General features: G+C 41.3%; 1 protein-coding gene across 30 annotated transcripts in view; it reads left to right on the forward strand.

Annotated features, from left to right (window-relative positions):
- AAK1 (AP2 associated kinase 1) overlaps positions 1–18,659 on the forward strand; it is a 224,695-nt gene extending 206,036 nt beyond the window's left edge. For 24 of the 30 annotated variants that reach the window (XM_077959456.1, XM_077959463.1, XM_028832421.2 and 21 more), the window contains one exon: positions 10,138–18,659. In XM_077959456.1, coding sequence (XP_077815582.1) covers positions 10,138–11,264 — 1,127 coding nt within the window. In that variant the 3' untranslated portion in view covers positions 11,265–18,659. Of the gene's footprint in view, positions 1–143; positions 1,879–2,868; positions 5,091–10,137 lie in introns of those variants that run through there. The other 6 variants (XM_077959476.1, XM_015112599.3, XM_077959477.1 and 3 more) reach the window with 2 other exon arrangements.
- The last annotated feature ends 429 nt before the right edge of the window (positions 18,660–19,088 follow it).

Consider the following 19,088-nt stretch of genomic DNA (forward strand, 5'->3'; position numbering starts at 1 on the left):
TGCTTCTCTAGGGTTTGATTTTTTTGTTTTTTGTTTTGGTTTTGGTTTTGGTTTTGGTTTGGTTTTTCTTCTTTGCTTGCTCTGCACATCTAAACCTTTAACCCTCTATGTTTTGTACTGAATTCCTATCTCTCCACTTCCAGGTGGGCACTCTAGAAACAGCAGTGGGAGCTCTGAGTCCAGTCTTCCCAACCTAGCCAGGTCTTTACTGCTGGTGGATCAGCTCATAGACCTGTAGCCGTGACCCAGTAGCAGATGCAGTTCTGTAACCTTCATACCGTAAAATACATTTTCATTACGGAGTTATGAAAAGAATGATTTTTTTAAAAAAAATCTGCAGCTAAGGGGCCCTCCAGCCCTTTTCTCCTACCCCTTGCCTTCTCCTGTAGAAATGATAAGGAAAGAAAATCACTTTGGCCCTCCAGATATTCCTTGGCCAGTTCCTCCTTGTTAGTTTGCTGTGTTTTCTCATTACCCTTCTTCAATAGCATTATCTTAAATCAAGCGCTAGATGCCATGAGCTTCACCTCTGCTGGAATCGACTCCACCAAAAGCTTAACTGTAACTGAAACTAGTGAATTGACATTTTTGTCTCGTTCTTGCTAGGAATGGCCTCCCAAATCAATTCTCCCAACCCCTGTCTCCTTTGGCCAGATGCTGATGAATGTATTTCCCTGTTTTTGCTTTTTATCCTGATGCATTATCATGAGGACATGGCTACTTCAGTTGGTCTTAACTCTAGGCACTAGCCTGGAGATGGGTGTGTGGTTTAAGAAAGGGTAAAACTTACTGACTGGTAGTATACATTTGAGAAGAGAAATTGAGCCCAGCTCTAGCCAACCAACTTTGACCTTGTTTGATCATAGACTTAGCCAAGGGATTTTACACCCCATGCAACCTGCCCAGCATTCGTCCAGCTTTCTGGCTTCCATTGAACCGTGATTTCTCAGATCTGGAGACGTGACTGCAAGTACTTGAGATCCTTGGATAAAATGTGTACGTTATATAAATCCCAAGTATTGCCATTCCTTTTCATGTTAACTGTTCCAAGTGGGATCTCAGAATTAGACCAAAACAAGACAGTGGTGGTAATATGATACCTTTTATTAGAAGACTTTTCACTGGGGCGGGGGTGGGGGGAGGATGGGGAGGGGAAGGAATTGTAGCAGAAACAGATGTATTTTTCTTGTGATTTTTATTTTGAATCAAATATTGTAAATTGTGTATAAATGAAGATGCTGAATAGTTCTGTTTCCACTTGGCATTTCAAGTCTGATATCAGGTGTCTGTACAGGGTTTTGATCTCTTCCCCTTGTATAACTACACAGCAATCCTACAGTGTAACATATGGAATCATTTTGAATAGACTTGTGTGTTGCTATAAGCTTTCAGCAGGTCCTCTGTCTCTAGAATAAGCATGTTGTTTATTTTCAGATAATCGGAAATAAGTGTGCTGACAAGCTGGACACAATCTGGGTGTGCCCAGCTTACCTTTCTTTCTGATGTTTAAATTGAAGGCTGCAGCCAATGGAATATGTCCAGTTGGTTTTCCTTGGCTTCCTAGATTAAAAAAATAATTATAAAACAAAGCATAGTTCTTTATTAACTTTAGGATATTGTTCGTAAAATAAATAAAGGCCCCTGCACTAACATGACAACATGCCTCATGGTCACCCTCTGTATTATCCATTACTCACCACTTCCTCATTAAAGTGTATTTTATTTCCTTATGTGGAAAGCACTTTTATAACATCACCCTTTTGAAAAGAAGTGGGCACAGAGAACCCCAGTCTTGTTCTCTTCCTCTAGTGCCATTGTCCATCATCAAAAGGGAAACTCTCAGTTAATCAGATTTGTACAAATAAAATTCCAAGTCCATTTGCTTGTTTTGCTATCTGGTACTTTTGTTTCTTCTTCCTCATGTTTGCACTTTAAGGGGGGAAAAAGTTTAACAGCAACAACAGTATAAAACACTGCATTCTGGAGGGCAAGGTTTGACCCTAGGAATGTGCGAGCAGCCTTTGAAAGGCATTGGAGGAAAAGTCTGAATCTTCCAGCCTTCCTTCTGTCTATGAATACTTCCCGTGCTGGCTGAAACAAGATGAGCTAGGTAAAGGCCTCTAGATGATAACAGATCATTTCTAAAACTGAGAGAGGCACAAGCTTCCTGCCGAGGATTAAAAAGCAAAAGATATCCACGAAGGGCTCTCTGTGGTTGGATAGCAGTGAAAATAGGACTTGGTTTACCCCTTTATGGACAGGAAAATTGCTGCAGGTCAGAATTGTATTCTCTTTCCTGGACATAGAAAGAATGTATAAATTAATGAAGGAAATGTTTATTTTTAAATAAGAATAATGTTTGAGTTCTATGTTTTCATATATGATTTTTTTCATATATACATGTTAGAAATATAATGAAATATCTAGTTTCTCAATTTAATTGAAACTATGAAGAATACAGTTTAGAAATTAGGTATCTCTAAATTGTTCTTTTCATGCATTACCCATGATTACATTGAGATATATTATCTAGTCATTTGGCTCAGTAAAGCTTAATGGAGGCAGTTAATGAAAATGAGCAGACTAGAAGCCAGAGGCGGTAGTAGAAGCCTGAGGGAGATAATGACAAGAAATCATCTTGGGCTTATTTAGAGTAAGGCCTCCTCAAAGGGGAGAACTGTTTTTCTGTTAAGGAACACGTATGAGTGCTTTGGTAAACGGAGCCTTCCTTGGTTTAGAGCATCATCCCTGAGCTAAAAGAGTTTCTTTGAGTTGAGCATAGTGTCCTAGTACCTGTGGAATCATAGCCTGAGCTACTAAGGGACCTTTGAGACCATCCTCTAGTCCACCATCCTCTTCATTTTACAGGTGTGGGACCTGAGCTGGATTGAACAGGGTCGGGGGAGAAGAGGCCTGGGCAGGACAGGCCACCTGGGATCTCATCCTGGCCCTTGCCAGCCACTGGCTGAGTGACCTTCAGCAGGCACTTCACCTCTCAGAGCTGCTGTTCCTTAGAGTTATACAATGGGTTTGGACTAGATGGTCTTTAAGATTATAGAAGTATAGGGACCTAAGTATATATTATTATGTTTAGAAGGGCTATGAAGGATTTATATAATCCTGATGTTCTTCAGTTATCTTCTGTAGTTCCTGCTATTATGGCAGCAGTGTTTACATTTTAAAGAATTATAATGGGCTTTTACTAACTTGCTTTCTCTTGATATCTGAATAGAAGCCTAAATCATAGTCTTAGAGATTTTCCTTTTTAAGTATTACAGAAACACATAAAATGGTATCAGAAGATTTCTTTTTAAATGTATAATCAGGGATCTACCAGTTTAAAACGGGCAAATACTATAAGCATATGTTTCTGATTTGCTTTTATTCCAGCTATGTAAGAGGAATAACTATAGCAGAAAACATCACAAATTGATTTTTCCCTTTACAACATTCAAATGAGTCCCAATGTTTTCAAAAATACATACCTCAGAGGAGATAAGGCTTAAGTGGACACTTCTAAGTATGATTATGATTGTTATAATTAATGATTTATTTAGCAGACATATCAGAATTTTGACATCTAATTAAGTGTTGTTCCCTTCAATGTCATCTAGTTTTACTTAAGAAGTTAATACTTATTCTAATGATGCTGCCATCCTTAAAGTTATTTTTGAAACTCCTCTCCTTAGAAATAATATCAAGGAAGGTAATAAGGTATAAGAAAATCAGTTACATTATTTAATTAGTATAACTTTGAGAAAGCATCTGAAAGTGTATTCATTCTTTATCTACCTTTTCTACTACTCTTGGTTCTGAGTAACATTTAACCATTTCCAGAAAGCAAATTCAACCCTGTAAGATGAAGAATGGTTACTGTTGAAGACGGTAAAAAAGAATAATCCACAAAAAATTCTCAGAGAGGACCTTATAATAGAAAGTGAACATGATTAAGACTTAATTTCTTTAATTTTCTGAATAAGGAAAGTTCTGTGATTCCCTAGTGTTTAGAACGGTTTAAAAAATGGAAAGATACGGGGATTAAAACACCTCTGAAAGAAGTTGTCACTTTGTTCACTGTTATTTGATATTGGACTTGACTTTTCCCGAATCAGAATTACAGAACTTGGACTGCTAATACTTGTGGAAAAACAAACCCAAGAAACGAACCTACTTTTCTCAAGATGTAATATTTGCTTTGTTGTTAATACTTTTGTTTGTTTTGAATACTTATTTCCTACTCTCCTGACAGATAATTGATCAACCAATATAACCTTCCCCAGGTCAGGAACAGTTCTGCCTTCGGCAGTGCTATGGGAATGAAGGGATCTCTGGGGCTGACAGCCTGTGATGTGGAGGGATCTGCACTCAGCTGAATAAATACATGCTATAGATACCTTGGGTCAAAATACAGTCTCTCTTGATAAGATTTTTCTGTGATTTCCCAGAGTCCTTAACCTTCTCAGTCTGTAAGATTATCAGGCTCCCATAGCCACTAACTTTGAGCTTTGGGATGAAAATGATAGGATTGGGCCGGGCGCGGTGGCTCAAGCCTGTAATCCCAGCACTTTGGGAGGCCGAGATGGGCGGATCACGAGGTCAGGAGATCGAGACCATCCTGGCTAACACGGTGAAACCCCTTCTCTACTAAGAAATACAAAAAATAGCCGGGCGAGGTGGCAGCGCCTGTAGTCCCAGCTACTCGGGAGGCTGAGGCCGGAGAATGGCGTGAACCCGGGAGGCGGAGCTTGCAGTGAGCTGAGATCCGGCCACTGCACTCCAGCCTGGGCTACAGAGCGAGACTCCGTCTCAAAAAAAAAAAAAAAGAAAGAAAAAAAAAGAAAATGATAGGATTGCCCAGTGTGCTGGGTTAAGCAAGTTAGAGGCTGCCTGGCAGAACAGAAAAACTATCACATGAATATTTAGAATGGAATCTTTCCTGAAACACTCCAGATACTGCAACGCTATTTTTTATTCCTCTCTAAAGGCTATAATTTTATCAACACAAAGTCAGCCTTTTCTTTTTCCACACTAGTAATGTTTCTGAAGTTGGACATGCTTAGGTTTCTTAAATCAGAATGAGTCCCAGAAAATATATAACAAGAAAACTCTTTTGCTTCTCCCAGATTTCCTTTCATTAATATGGGATAGGGAGGCTCCTTGGGTAATGCTAACCTATGCAAAGAAGTTACCAGATGGTGGTAGTTGCTAGAATGAAAGACACTTTCTTGGTTCACACTTTCATATAGTGTCCTGAATTTACTCTTTTCCTGTGAGTATTCTACTCTGCCCTGCACTCTCCTTTGTCATGTGGATGTGTATTTATCATAGGTCTTTAACCCGTCCTTCCCAAGACGACAAAGCAGACAGTTGTACATGAAGATACGCAGTAAAAATGTGAAATTTGAACATTGCTGCACAAGTATTGTATTAAAAAAAAAAAGTCTGTAAAGAAATTTCTTATGTAAACATACAGGGAAAATAAAGACTTTTATCTGTTCGAATGGGAGCATGATGTTTAGAGACGTAAATAACAGAAGTTGCTCTTTTCCTGAGCTGAAAACCCACCTTTTTGCAGAAAGGATTTAGTCACAGTGTTGAGTGAATATAAGTACCTGGGCACAGGAAAAGTATAGCTACACACTGAGGACATGTTAATGAGTCATGGCTACCCGAGAGAATAAAACCCCTGTGGTCAAGGAGAAGAAGACGCCTGCCAGCCTGCGCTGGATATGTCCAGACACAGGGTTGTAAAATGGAGCACAGGCTTGCAGCTTCCTCCTCTAACTTAATCCCTAATATACCCAGGCCAACTTAATTAAACATTTTGTGTTGGCAAGATTAATTTTATCCCCAATGAGAAAGCTCACTCATTTAATTGCCTCATTGGCCTGAGAGGCACAGCTGGCCATTTTTGGCTTCCATCAGGTCCCTCATTTCCCAGTCGTGGGTTTTAACGCAGCTACCCAATATATGGTGGAACCAAATGCTTAATTTTATTATGTGAGCTAGAAGGTCATGGTAATTATTAGTTTGATGTATGTCTCTTGATTTCCCTAGTTTTGGTTCTGAGATTTTAAGTTTCAATTGCTGCTGCATTTCCAAGTTCTTATGAAGGGATAGTTTGCTTTCTGTTTACTAACAACATATGAGAAGGCTTCTTCTCAATACTCCAAGTCTTCATTTTCTGTTTTTGGCAAGAATTATGTCTTTGATACTCCCTGTAACTGTTATTTCAGATTTTGGTATGAGGAAAAGTAAACTTCCGGTTGTGCGTGATGTATTTCATTAAGGAATATCCAGCCTGACATTTAGGTCTTCAGACTTTGATTCTGTAGGGAGCATTCTTTTTTTTTTTTTTTTTTTTTTTTTTGAGACGGAGTCTCACGCTGTTGCCCAGGCTGGAGTGCAGTGGCGCGATCTCGGCTCACTGCAAGCTCCGCCTCCCGGGTTCCCGCCATTCTCCTGCCTCAGCCTCCTGAGTAGCTGGGACTACAGGCGCCCGCCACCGCGCCCGGCTAATTTTTTGTATTTTTAGTAGAGACGGGGTTTCACTGTGGTCTCGATCTCCTGACCTTGTGATCCGCCCGCCTCGGCCTCCCAAAGTGCTGGGATTACAGGCTTGAGCCACCGCGCCCGGCCCTGTAGGGAGCATTCTGATGACCTTCACTATGTCAGTCAGATGGAATTTCCAGGGGAAACCCATCCTAAATGATTCAGCACTTTGGGTTGCTTTGGAAGTGAATAGGGAGCTGGTGAGGATAGTTGCCAGGTCATCAGGTATTTTAGGAACTCCTTCTCTTCCCTGAAGCATGTGAGTTCTTGCTGAAATCTATATAATTTGGAGCCTCAAAATAGACTAATATGCACTTACCCATATTGAACGTGTCAACATCCCTAACCTGGCACACAGTCCTACATCAGAGCAAGAAAAAGAAGTGTGTTTTAACTTCTTGCTTAATTTTATGTGTGAAACCAAAATAAAAAGAGGCATGACCCAGTTTGAGGGAATTATAACAAAACCCTACCTTAGGCTCCATGATAAGTAAGACCCTGTGCAGACTCTGAAGCCAGGCCCTGGGCTTTAGCCCCTGAGGTACAACAGGCAGTGTTTACTGAGCTCTGTGGCCACAGGGTATCTGCTGTGACATGCCATTGGTTACCAAAGGAACTGGGCCAAGGCATGTGGTTAGGTTAGTATAAATCCTTCAATGCTAGTAGAGAGACTGCTTCAAACACATTTCCTTGTTGGCACAATGCTACCTTCATATAAAGGAACTGTTCATCCTGAAAACACATTTTCCCTGTAAGAACACATTCACGTACTCAAAGACTTTCTTCTGCCAACAAGATTTAATAGTTACCTTCTGTTTCTATTTGGAATTTCTCCTATCTCTTGACTACCTTGTTTCTGGTGCTACCACCACCAGAATTCCTTAAGGGAATGTGGAGGTCTGGGTTTCCCCCATATTCTCTGGCATTTCTTTGCCCTTCAGAGTGCCAGGCTCAGAGAGTTGCACAGTGTGATTGCTGTCCGCCTCGGCCACACCATCCCTCCTCTAACAAGAATAGAAAGGTTAAGGGACTTGGCCTTCTCAGGAGAACCCTTTAAATGTACGTTTACATTCCTGCAAAGCCTGTTGATGCTGAAAGAAAGATAGGAAATAGCTCTCGTCCTTGTTTTGAAGGACAGGAGACTAATTTTCCCTTCAAACTTGATATTCTGGTGTTTTTGTGACTGTTTTTGTAAATTATTCAAAGTTGTTGGAATTTTAAGTCTGATTTTCCCATTACTCATCATGAAGGTCATAGAATATGCTATGAGTTGGAAGGTTTTCCAAGTGGGTTCTTGACCAAAAACCTACTTTTTAACAAATAATTTTGATGGGTTAGACATGTTCTTCCATCCTCTCCAACTCTGGATATGGGCACACACACACCCCTTGGTACTTCCCAGTTCTCAAAACGTAATCTAGCACTTCAGGCATCCAAAGTGCCCCTGGTTCAATAGATAGCTGCTTTTTGCCGGTCTCTGTGCACAAATTGTTTTGACTGAATTCAGTTTAAATTTCCAAAAAGCACTGATTCTGTTCAAACTAATGTTCATTGGATTATTGACCCGTATGATGCCAGAGTTGGTCGTTGGCTTTTTTTTCCTAGGAGATATTTTGCTCTCCTGCAGAACAAGCTTAATAACATTAACTTTCAAGGTAGTTTTGGAAGATGAGAAATTGTGCTTTTGTTTTGGCAACTGAAAACTTTGTCCAACGGATACTATGTGAGGAAGGTGGTTTAAGGAGTTTTAGGGCCCTCTTGTCCTTCTTTAAGGCTCTGCAAACCTTATTTTGGAAAACTTCTTTTTCTCCCTTTTATTTGAATTTCCTCCCAGAAATTATCATCTTGGTATCACCGAGACAAATCTAGTATCAATATGCTTGCCTGAGAAACTAGGATTATGTCTGTCCACATAAATTGCAAGGGAGAAGGTATTCTGTTTATTTCCTGCTGATGCTTTCATATCACCATGTAACTGCACATATTAAAATTATAATGCAAGTAAAAATTTATTCTCTTCAAAATCTTATTCTTCAAATACTATTCAGAAAGCCATTTGGCACAAGTACAGAATTTAACTTAACGCTCCAATCTGGAATTCACTGAATGCATTCAAACTGTTAGAAAGGAAAATAAAAATGGAGGACAAACACATTTTTGTTTTGTTTCTGAAAACAATATTTAAGGTCAGAACTGTTTAAAAAGAAGCACTGCTAAAAAGTTATAGGATTCAGAGAAACATAGTATTTTTGTACAGTATCTTATAAAATGTTCAGACCTCTCTCTACATTCTCTTTACAATGTAATGTCTCTTAAGTGACTGGTTTCCCAATAAACTGATTTTAATGCCTCTTCTCCTGTGGTCTGTGTGCTTAATTCAAGCAGAAACTTTAGCAGGGGATAATTTTTGGCAGAAATTTCTGCTAGCTAATGGTTTGCATAGGAGGGGAGAGGGTCAGTATGGGAAGGGGATCATTGAGTTCCATCTCTACAGAGGTTCTAGGTCATCTATGGCTCCAAATCATTGTATCTAATATTCTTATCCTGGTGGGCTGGGCAACTCCAGTAGTATCTCTTTACTGAGCCCCTGGTGAAATGATACCTTTACCCCCAACCACCTTCTCTCTGGATTCTTCTTGCTTAGTTACATATGCCTTTTTCCTGCCCTCTTGCTAACATGTGCCCAATGGCATCCTTCTAACCTGCTAATGTTTCTTGGAAGGTAAGCTCTCTTGCATTCTGATCATTGTCTATTTGATTTTAAAAGCCAGAGCACCCTGAGGCACCTCTACCTAGATAGAAATAGACTAGTATATTGGAGTTTGCTAATGCTTCTGTAATGACCCATGCATTTTACTCCTTCTGCTTAAATAACTTTATGACAGATTCATTTAAGCAGAGGAGCTCTTTATGAACTTAGAAGACTGAAAACAAAATTCTGGGGCAACTCCAGCTGAAGGTGATTTATTTGGTCTGCTTTTGATGCTGTATGCTCCCCTCAGAAGGTACCTTCAGTATTAATATTTTGGGCACTCTTGTGCTCTTTGAGTAGTGCTTATGATGTAAGTCATCAAGTAAACTTGCATTTATCAAGCAGCCACATTCTGCTTCTTTTCAGAGTTTGTCCCTCTGCATGTGGCGCAGATGGCCACATGCCAGATTCTGAATTGAGTCATCCCCAGACAGTGTTTCTACATAATCCAAAACTGTCATGGTATATGTGGAGATGAATGACTGGGTTTGTTTTCATTCCATAATGAGCCAGTGCCAGGTAGAGCAGGTGTCCGTGCCTGGCCCTGTGTGTAGGAGCATTGCATAGTTAACGCTGAATGTCTGTGTGCCTAACATCTTCATCTCCTTTCCTGTACGTTGTGCCTATCATGTTCCAAAACGTGAGACAGTGGTTGGTTGTGTTCCAGTTTGTGTGCAGTTTCCTTGCCTGACTTTTATTTTTATGTTTTTCTTTTTGCATTTTCAACATCTATTATTTGGTCCCACAATGTTTTTGCCGCGGGTTGACCATTAAATGTTCCAAATAGAGTTGAATTGACCTACACATTAATTCTGCATTTTATGCTTTTCTAGGTCTCCAGAGAGAGTCCAGTCCCTGTCCTGTAATAACTGTAGAGCACTTTAAAGAATCACTGGGCATTAAAGGCCTTCCCCTGTATCCAGACCCCTCCAGAGTACCTGGCACAAAGACTCAGAACAACTTAGAATCTGACTACTTGGCCAGAGATGGCCCTTCAAGCAACAGCTCATTCCACAGTAGCGAAGAGGAAGGGACTGACCTTGAAGGAGATATGCTGGATTGCAGTGGGTCTCGGCCTCTCCTTATGGAGTCTGAAGAAGAAGATGAGAGCTGCAGGCCCCCCCAGGGGAAGCTGGGAGGAGCTGTTGCATTCGCTCCACCAGAGGTCTCTACTGAGCAAGCAAAGACAGTGCAAGGTGGAAGAAAGAACCAGTTTCAAGCCCTCACACAGCCAGCCACGGATGGGCTCAGTGAGCCAGATGTTTTTGCCATAGCTCCCTTTAGGAGCTCAAGGGTTCCAAATGATGACATGGACATTTTCTCCAAAGCCCCATTTGTCTCCAAGAGCAGTGTGGCTCCTTCCCAGCCAGAGGAGTCGGACGTGTTTTTGAGAGCTCCTTTCACTAAGAAGAAAAGCATAGATGAGTTAACAGTTATCCAGAGCACCTCCCAGGAGCTACCTGCACAGACCGGTCTCCTCGGTCAGACAGGTGACATCCCCGTGCCCTCGGGCCGTGAGAGAGCTGTGTACACCTCTGTCCAAACTCAGTATTCCACAGCTGGTTTTGTGCAACAATCTAACCTCCTCTCCCATTCTGTGCAAGCAGCAGACCATCTGGACAGCATCTCTCCCAGGGGATCCTGCCTGGAATCTGGGGGTCATCCTAATGACAGAAACAAAGGACTTCAGCTCCAGAAAGAAGCTGTCTCAGGCCCCGTGGCTGGCAAACCATTCCGCCCCCAGTCCTTATCCAAGTATTCCCGTCACTATAGCCCAGAAGATGAGCCAAGTCCAGAAGCCCAGCCCATTGCTGCCTACAAAATTGTTTCACAGACCAACAAGCAGTCGATAGCTGGGTCTGTTTCTATCACATCTCTTTCTTCCAGGACTACGGAGCTGCCAGCTGCTGATCCATTTGCTTTAGCACCCTTCCCTTCGAAATCAGGCAAGAAACCCTAGGAGCAAAACCTGAGCCTCAAGCCTCTGTCTCTGTCCCACCCTCAATACCTGCCACGGCACTCCCAGCTGAGCCTTCCGAAGAAGAAATATTATCCGTTCTTATCTTTCAATTCCCTGCGTCAGAGCAGAATTTCTTGAGTCAACAAACTCAGTTGCAGTGATATTTAGTTGAAGCCCCTTTAAGTTATGTTCTTTTTGTTGTTGTTGTTAGTTTGTTTATATTGATTTCTGGACTTGTAGGCATTTTCATATCCTTCACAGAGGTCATCCACTTCCACCAAGAACTCTGCTTCCCCACACCCCCGGAAACTGTTTAAATCCTGAAATACTTCACCCCAATCCCAAAGGGGCCCTACTGTGGCTAGTTTTAATTCCTGTAGCTCCTGTTCTAAGGCATGCCCGCCGAAGGATCAAGATTAGTCCCTCCACTAAATTAAGATTTAGTGCTCCTGGAAAGGGGAGATGTCTGGAAAGAAGAGCAAGACGAAAACCCTGCACATCAACAGGAAGTATAATCCTGCAGTTACTAATCATTCATTCCTGTGGAAGCAGAAGCTCTAGGAGTCTGGATCTGTTTCTCGGTCTGTGTGCGAGCCAGACTGGCCCTTGTGCATGGGTGTCTGTGGGTGTGGAATGTACGTCAGAGCCTATGTAGAGACACAGGCAGATGGGATAACGCCTCATTATCTAGTCATGCTGGCAGGGCTTTCCGCACATCCATGCTTTTGAAATTAGTATGAGTGTACAGGTTTGTGTGTGCATGTATGCGTGTGTGTGCACAGGAAGCATTTCTACTTGAGGGAAATCCTGCCCCATCATGCCTGCCTCCACAATCAAATCACTCGTGTTTTGGTGTTTGCTCACCTAACTGACTTGAACCCCATTTTATTTAGTTAGTTTTCTTCTCACGGCAAAATGGAATACGTTGGAAGGTGTAGGAAAATGCTGCTGGAACTGATGTTTCAGAGTCATCTTTTTTTCTCTCCAGAATTTCCTGTTTTGCTATTAACAAATTCTATTTACCTGATTGTGAAAAATTAATGTCCCTTATACATTTTCCCCTCACGACACTAGAAAAGAACATCTTGTTACAGTTCCGGCCTCTGAGTATGTGGGCTAAATGCCAGCATTAGGGAATTCATCCATCGTAAGACGAGGCTACAAACTAGGCTTGCTTGTTTCGGGTTGTTTTGTTGTGTGGTTGTTGTTGCCAAATCTCTGCTGCCCTTTGAGGAAACGTAAATCTGAGACATGGGAATAAGTGTTTGGGAGGATGGAAAAGACCCGAGTCATGGAGGCATGAAAACTTTTACGTTCTCTGTCCTCTTTAGATGTTGAAATAGGCCAGACTGATTAATGTTAACTGATGTTTTTTTTTTTTAATTGTCTTTTATTTCTGGAAAGATCTGACTTATTCCTAGCTTTTTTCATACCCTTTGTTACTAGTGCCTTAAAATAAAGCTGGCCAGGTGCGGTGCCACACACCTGTAATCCCAGCATTTTGGAAGGCTGAGGCGGGAGGATCACTTGAGCCCAGGAAGTTCAAGACCAACTCTGGCAACACAGCGAGACCCTGTCCCTACAAAAAAAAAAAAAAAATAGGCTGGGCACAGTGGCTCATGCCTGTAATCCCAGCACTTTGGGAGACCAAGGTGGGCCGATCACAAGGTCAGGAGTTTGAGACCAGCCTGGCCAACATGGTGAAATCCCGTCTCTACTAAAAATACAAAAAATTAGCTGGATGTGGTGGTGCACACCTGTAGTCCCAGCTACTCAGGAGGCCGAGGCAGGAGAATTGCTTGAACCCAGCAGGCAAAGGTTGCAGTGAGCCGAGATTGCACCACTGCACTCCGGCCTGGGCAACAGAGCGAGTCTGAAAAATAAAATAATAAATTAGCTGGGTATGGTGACATATGCCTGTAGCTGCTCAGGAGGCTGAGCTGGAACGATCAGTTGAACCCGGGAGTTCGAGGCTGCAGTGAGTCGTGAGTCCAGTCTGGATGACAGAGTGAGACCCTGTCTCCAAAAATATAATAATAAAAATAAAGGCTGTATCTCAATGGGAAGATTTCTGCTAAGGCAGTTCAACTTAATGGAAAGAACTGCTGCATTAGGTTTCAACTTGAATGCTTTCTGTCACTTCTAGCAAAGGTTAAGTGATTTTTCCATTAGCTGTAGAAGTTTGGAGAGTTATTTACCAAGCCAGATCAATGATTTAAAAATTATTGGAAATTCATCTAAGAATCAAGTCTGAATGCCCAATTGTATTGCGGTTAATTAGGTGTGATATTCTTTAAAGTTGAGCAATATTGGCAGTAAAATATGAGCAGCTACTTTTCAACACTTATTCCTTTTTTGGTTGGTCTCTACCTATTTCAAATGTCCAGATTAAAAGATAAATAATTGGCACTGTGCCAAGGCTTGGTTTTCCAACTAAGGTCTCAATTGTGCCATACACCTATGTCTTTCACTTTGGTGGATGCTAAATGTTTATTCTAAGAATATGCTTCTTCCCAATTCTCATTTCTGATTTTTATGTATTAGTGGATGCAAAATTGTCTTTCTAGTTGAATGAATAATTTTGGCTAATGCACATGGAACTTTGCACCCCAGATTCTTCCCATGGTCATTATCAAGTGAAACTCTCAAAAACATGAGCTAAGAAATATTCAGGGATATTTCTCACCCCCACTCAGAATTCTTTTTTTTTTTTTTCTTCAAGATGGTGTCTTGCTCTGTCGCTCAGGCTGGAGTGCAGTGGCGCGATCTCGGCTCACTGCAACCTCCACCTTCCGAGTTCAAGCGATTCTGCCTCAGCCTCCTGAGTAGCTGGGATTACAGGCACACACCACCACGCCTGGCTACTTTTTGTATTTTTACTAGAGACGAGGTTTCACCATGTTGGCCAGGATGGTCTCGAACTCTTGACCTCCCGATCTGCCCACCTTGGCTTCCCAAAGTGCTGGGATTATAGGCGTGAGCCACCGCACCTGGCCCAGAAATTCTTAAAGTACGAGGTCATTCTAATTCCCCTTTCCAAATATTCAGGATTATCTCTGTAACAGCCCAGCAAAATGTTTTTCCTTTGGTTATTTGATAATTCCCTTCTAATCAAGTGACTATTTTAATTCCCAAGGTGCAAATCAGAATAAAATCATGGTGATTTTACTGCATAATTGAATACTTTGTCAAGCATGAGCTTGTATCCTTTTTAAATTTTTCACTGGAGGCCAGGCACAGTGGCTCTCGCCTGTAATCCCAGCACTTTGGGAGGCTGAGGTGGGTGGATCACTTGAGGTTAGGAGTTTTTGAGACCATCCTGGCCAACATGGTGAAACCCTGTCTCTACTAAAAATACAAAAAGTAGCCAGGCGTGGTGGCACATGCCTGTAGTTCCAGTTACTAAGGAGGCTGAGGCAGGAGAATTGCTTGAACTGGGGAGGCAGAGTTTGCAGTGAGCCAAGATTGTGTCATTGCACTCCAGCCTGGGTGACAAGAGCAAAACTCTGTCTCAAAAAAAAAAAAAAAAAAAAAAAAAAAAATTGGGCTGGGCGCGGTGGCTCAAGCCTGTAATCCCAGCACTTTGGGAGGCCGAGACGGGTGGATCACGAGGTCAGGAGATCGAGACCATCCTGGCTAACACGGTGAAACCCCGTCTCTACTAAAAAAATACAAAAAACTAGCCGGGTGAGGTGGCAGGCCCCTGTAGTCCCAGCTACTCGGGAGGCTGAGGCAGGAGAATGGCGGGAACCCAGGAGGCGGAGCTTGCAGTGAGCTGAGATCCGGCCACTGTACTCCAGCCTGGGTGACAGAGCGAGACTCCGTCTCAAAAAAAAAAAAAAAATTGTCACTGGCGACATGATGGGTGGAGACTCTACATACCTTCTTTGAATACAGAAATGGATGCAAACACATACGAATTACTTTTTTTTTTTTTTTTTTTTGGTGATGCATGAAAAAATTTTGACTTGTGGATTACATTAATTATTAGTAGCTGTTAGATTCTGTCGACTTGTATTACAGTAGGGTCTTATTTCTTTAAAGAGAAAAAAAATACAATCATGCCCCACTTAATGATGAGGGAAACATTCAGAGAAATGCATCCTTAGGTTATTTTGTCATTGTGTGAACGTCACAGAGTGTATTTAACACAAACCTAGATGGTACGGCCTCTACCCACCTAGGATATATGGTCTAGCCTATTGCTCCTGGGCTGCAAACCTGTACAGCATGTTACTGTACTGAACACTGTAGGCAGTTGTAACACAATGGTATTTCTGTATCCAAACATTTTAGACATAGAAAAGGTACAGTAAAAATATGGTATAATCGTATGGGACCATCATGGTATATGTGGTCCATCATTGATGGAATCGTTGTTATGCAGCACATGACTCTATATAATCAAACGACTGTACTTTGTTGTTTTCGTTTGTTGTGTTTTTGCTTTACACATTTGATAGGGAACATAGAACTTGTGACCTTTCATTTCAGTGGAAAGCATTGAGCCAGAATATATTTATTCATAAACCATCAAGCCACACATGCATTGATGAACCCTGAAAGAATCCACATTAATTGACTAACAGGCAGTATTGAATTAATGATGTCATATGTGGTGAAAAATATTTAATATATCATTTTCTTGGGCTCACACACAGCCCTTTAGTTCCAAGTACTTGGTTAGATTAGAAAATGGGATGAACACAATTTGATGCTGAGGCAGCTGCTGAGCAGCACCTAGGGAGTCTAGGTCATACACCCTATATTGTTTTGGGCCCACTTATTATTGAGTTGAAAAGTGTCATATTTATAGACTAGAGTGTATGTGTTTACAGGCCCATGTTGTATCTGAGTTTTCTCTGGCAACTAAGATCTCTTTCTAAATGTTCTAGAAAGATACTGGTATCTTACTGGCCCATTATTTATTTAGTAAGTTTTAGAATACATGTATATCAGTGTTTTCAACTACTTGGTGGACATTTCACTGATGCATAATGAAAGCAGATTATAATCATCAGAGTGATCTGACAATGGAAATTCTGTATTTGCTTCCATAAAGAAAAATAATCAAAACATATATCAGATATAATATATATGCAGTATATAACATAGGAAATTTTATTATAGGAATTAGAGAAGGATGCTCCTCAATTCTCTAGCAGGAAGAATACAACTTAAAATCATTTGGGTCCCTTTAATAAAGAAAAATTCCCTGTTGTGTGTTCAGAATTGAAATTGGAGAACACATGCCAGTCAACCGTGAAATGGTTGCTGGTTAAAAACACAGATGTGGTTTTATCCGAGAAATGTGGGACTGAAGTTATTTTGATGAGAAGCACATAAGAGAGCTGCAGAAAAGACCGTAGCTTCTGAGGAGGCAGGAGTACCTTGTTAATGTCCAAACCACCCCTGAATTCTAACGTTCCACCTGAAGGAGTAAACACTGAAAACTTTAAATGGAATCATCTAATTTAAATTCTTAGTTTTTTCTTTGTTTCTCAGCTGATACTTGTAGTTTTGTTTTGTTTTTTTAACCACCAAGAACACTTGCAAATTTGTTACTGAAAACATCAATAAAGGAAAAGAAGAGTTTCAAAATGCTTGGAAAGAAAAAGTAGTATGTGGTTGGGAATTGTTTTTGTTCAAGTCCCTGGAAGTCTTCCTGACTTACCTCCCTTGCTCCTGTTCCCACTTCATTTCCTTACTTGACATTCCCCTATTTTGAGCATATCAATAAGTGCATGATGAATGATCATGTTAACTTTAATTGCTTTCTTCTTAAGTTTCAGCCAAGACTGTGACAATCTCACCAAATAAGAATGAAATGGATGGGGTGTGGTGGCTCGCACCTGTAATCCCAGCACTCTGGGAGGCTGAGGTGGGCAGATCGCTTGAGCTCACGAGTTCAAGACCAGCCTGGGCCACATGGCAAAACCTCGTCTCTTCAAAAAATACAAAAATTAGCCAGGCATGGTGGTGCACACCTGTAGTCCCAGCTACTTGGGAGGCTTAGATGGGAGGATGACTTGAGCATGGGAGGCAGATGTTGCAGTAAGCCAAGATCGTGTCACTGCACTCCAGCCCAGGCAACAGAGCCAGACCCTGTCTCAAAAAAAAACAAAACAAATCATGAATGAATGAAATGGCTCACCTTCCCTATTATGAACTAGAAGAAGGATGAAGGAAGGTTCAGGACCCCAGCCTTACTCTGTAGTGACAACCCGGAGGTACCTCTCCCGGAATGTAGCGTCAAGTTTATGTGTGAAGGAACCCTAGAATAGCTGGCAAAAATGGCTACATGTTAACCATTCTTGACTTAGTCTAGTATTCCTATAATTTGTAATTCCATAAATTTATTCTCAGCTGTCTCCCAGCCATTTCTAACAGAAGGATGTGTGCCCCGATTTTGACAATGTTCTTGAAATCAAGTTAGTGTTACCTGCATTGCATTATAATGGAACTATATGTACATGTTAAAGGGATCCATTTGATTCCTTTTAGCAAGGAATTGCAGAAATAGTTTTTACCCATTTATACCAGTTAAAGTAGGATAGGTTAGACTTTGGGGGCAGGGTGAGACAGTGCGCCTTTCACTCTGAAATGGCAAACCAGCTGTATTCTTTGAGTCTACTGGAGATTCCTGTTTGAGTGTGAATGGGGTATATGTGTTTGTGTGTCTGTGTGTGTGCTCATTCATCATGCTTTCTTCCATGGTGTTAATTCAAGCTCTCCTAATAAAGGCATCCAAAGAGTACTGAGAAGTTGACCATAGGTATTTGGCATGAGTAAATCTGGTTCCTTTTGCCAAAAACTCTCAAAGTTACAGCTGGAGTTCTTCTTGATAAAAGGTTGGGGAAATCGGCCATGGCTTTAGCCTTGTTCCCAAGTACACATCTTCTTATCCACAAGGATGAAACTCTGTAGGGCTCACCCTGAGGGCTCATGTGTGGCACTGGGAGGGTAGCAGTGACCAGAACACCACAAGGCCCACAAGATGTTTTGAATGAGGGAACATTTAATGTCATTTGTTAGGAGATAGAAACCAAATAATAAAGGACAAGGACCATGCTCATTCCGTGGAGAAGAGGTGAACTCCCTCTGCTGACTATTTGGAATGGACTGAATGAGGAGGTCTCCCCAGCCAGAAGGAATATTGAGGTCATCAGGCCTCGGAAAACAATGTACACATAATCTTGGGCTGTGAACAAGAGAAAGGAGGGGGGGAAAACATGAAAGTCAATCTTAACAATGTTTGCGATACCTCTTATTTGCAGACCATTGGATTGATGTTATTGCACTCTTGGTGTGATTTATCGTATGTATCTGATAAGTTTTATGAATTGTTTTGAGTTGTAAACTCCTATACCCTTTATTAAAATTGACCTAATTAAATGATTTATGCTTTGTGCAATTTCTTAAATCAGATCTCTCTAGGATTGAAGGGATCCATAGGTATCTTTCACTTAGTGTGAAGCCTAGTAGTATACTTTTATACTCCTGAAGAGAGACCAGCATTAACATAAAGAGAGAAGTCTTAGGAAAAAATACACCTAAGAATTATTTTTAAAATCCATATTGTGAAGGAGAATCTGCCTGCCTATTTCCTCTCCAAATTTCAGAAAACACAGAGTGCTATTTGCCTGAACTTTAATGAGCTTGACTTTGTTATGATTCAGGGAGAACTGGTAACACCTCTGCTGAGTTTGCAGAGGTGGCGTTTGAAGACGACCCAGGAATCCAAAGATTTCTGGTATTATATGCAAGAGTGAAGCCAAAGTTACCCACTTCTGAAAATTTAAGACCTAAATACATACCCCACCA

This window comes from Macaca mulatta, chromosome 13 (genome assembly GCF_049350105.2).
Source record: "Macaca mulatta isolate MMU2019108-1 chromosome 13, T2T-MMU8v2.0, whole genome shotgun sequence".
NCBI classification, from domain to species: domain Eukaryota; kingdom Metazoa; phylum Chordata; class Mammalia; order Primates; family Cercopithecidae; genus Macaca; species Macaca mulatta.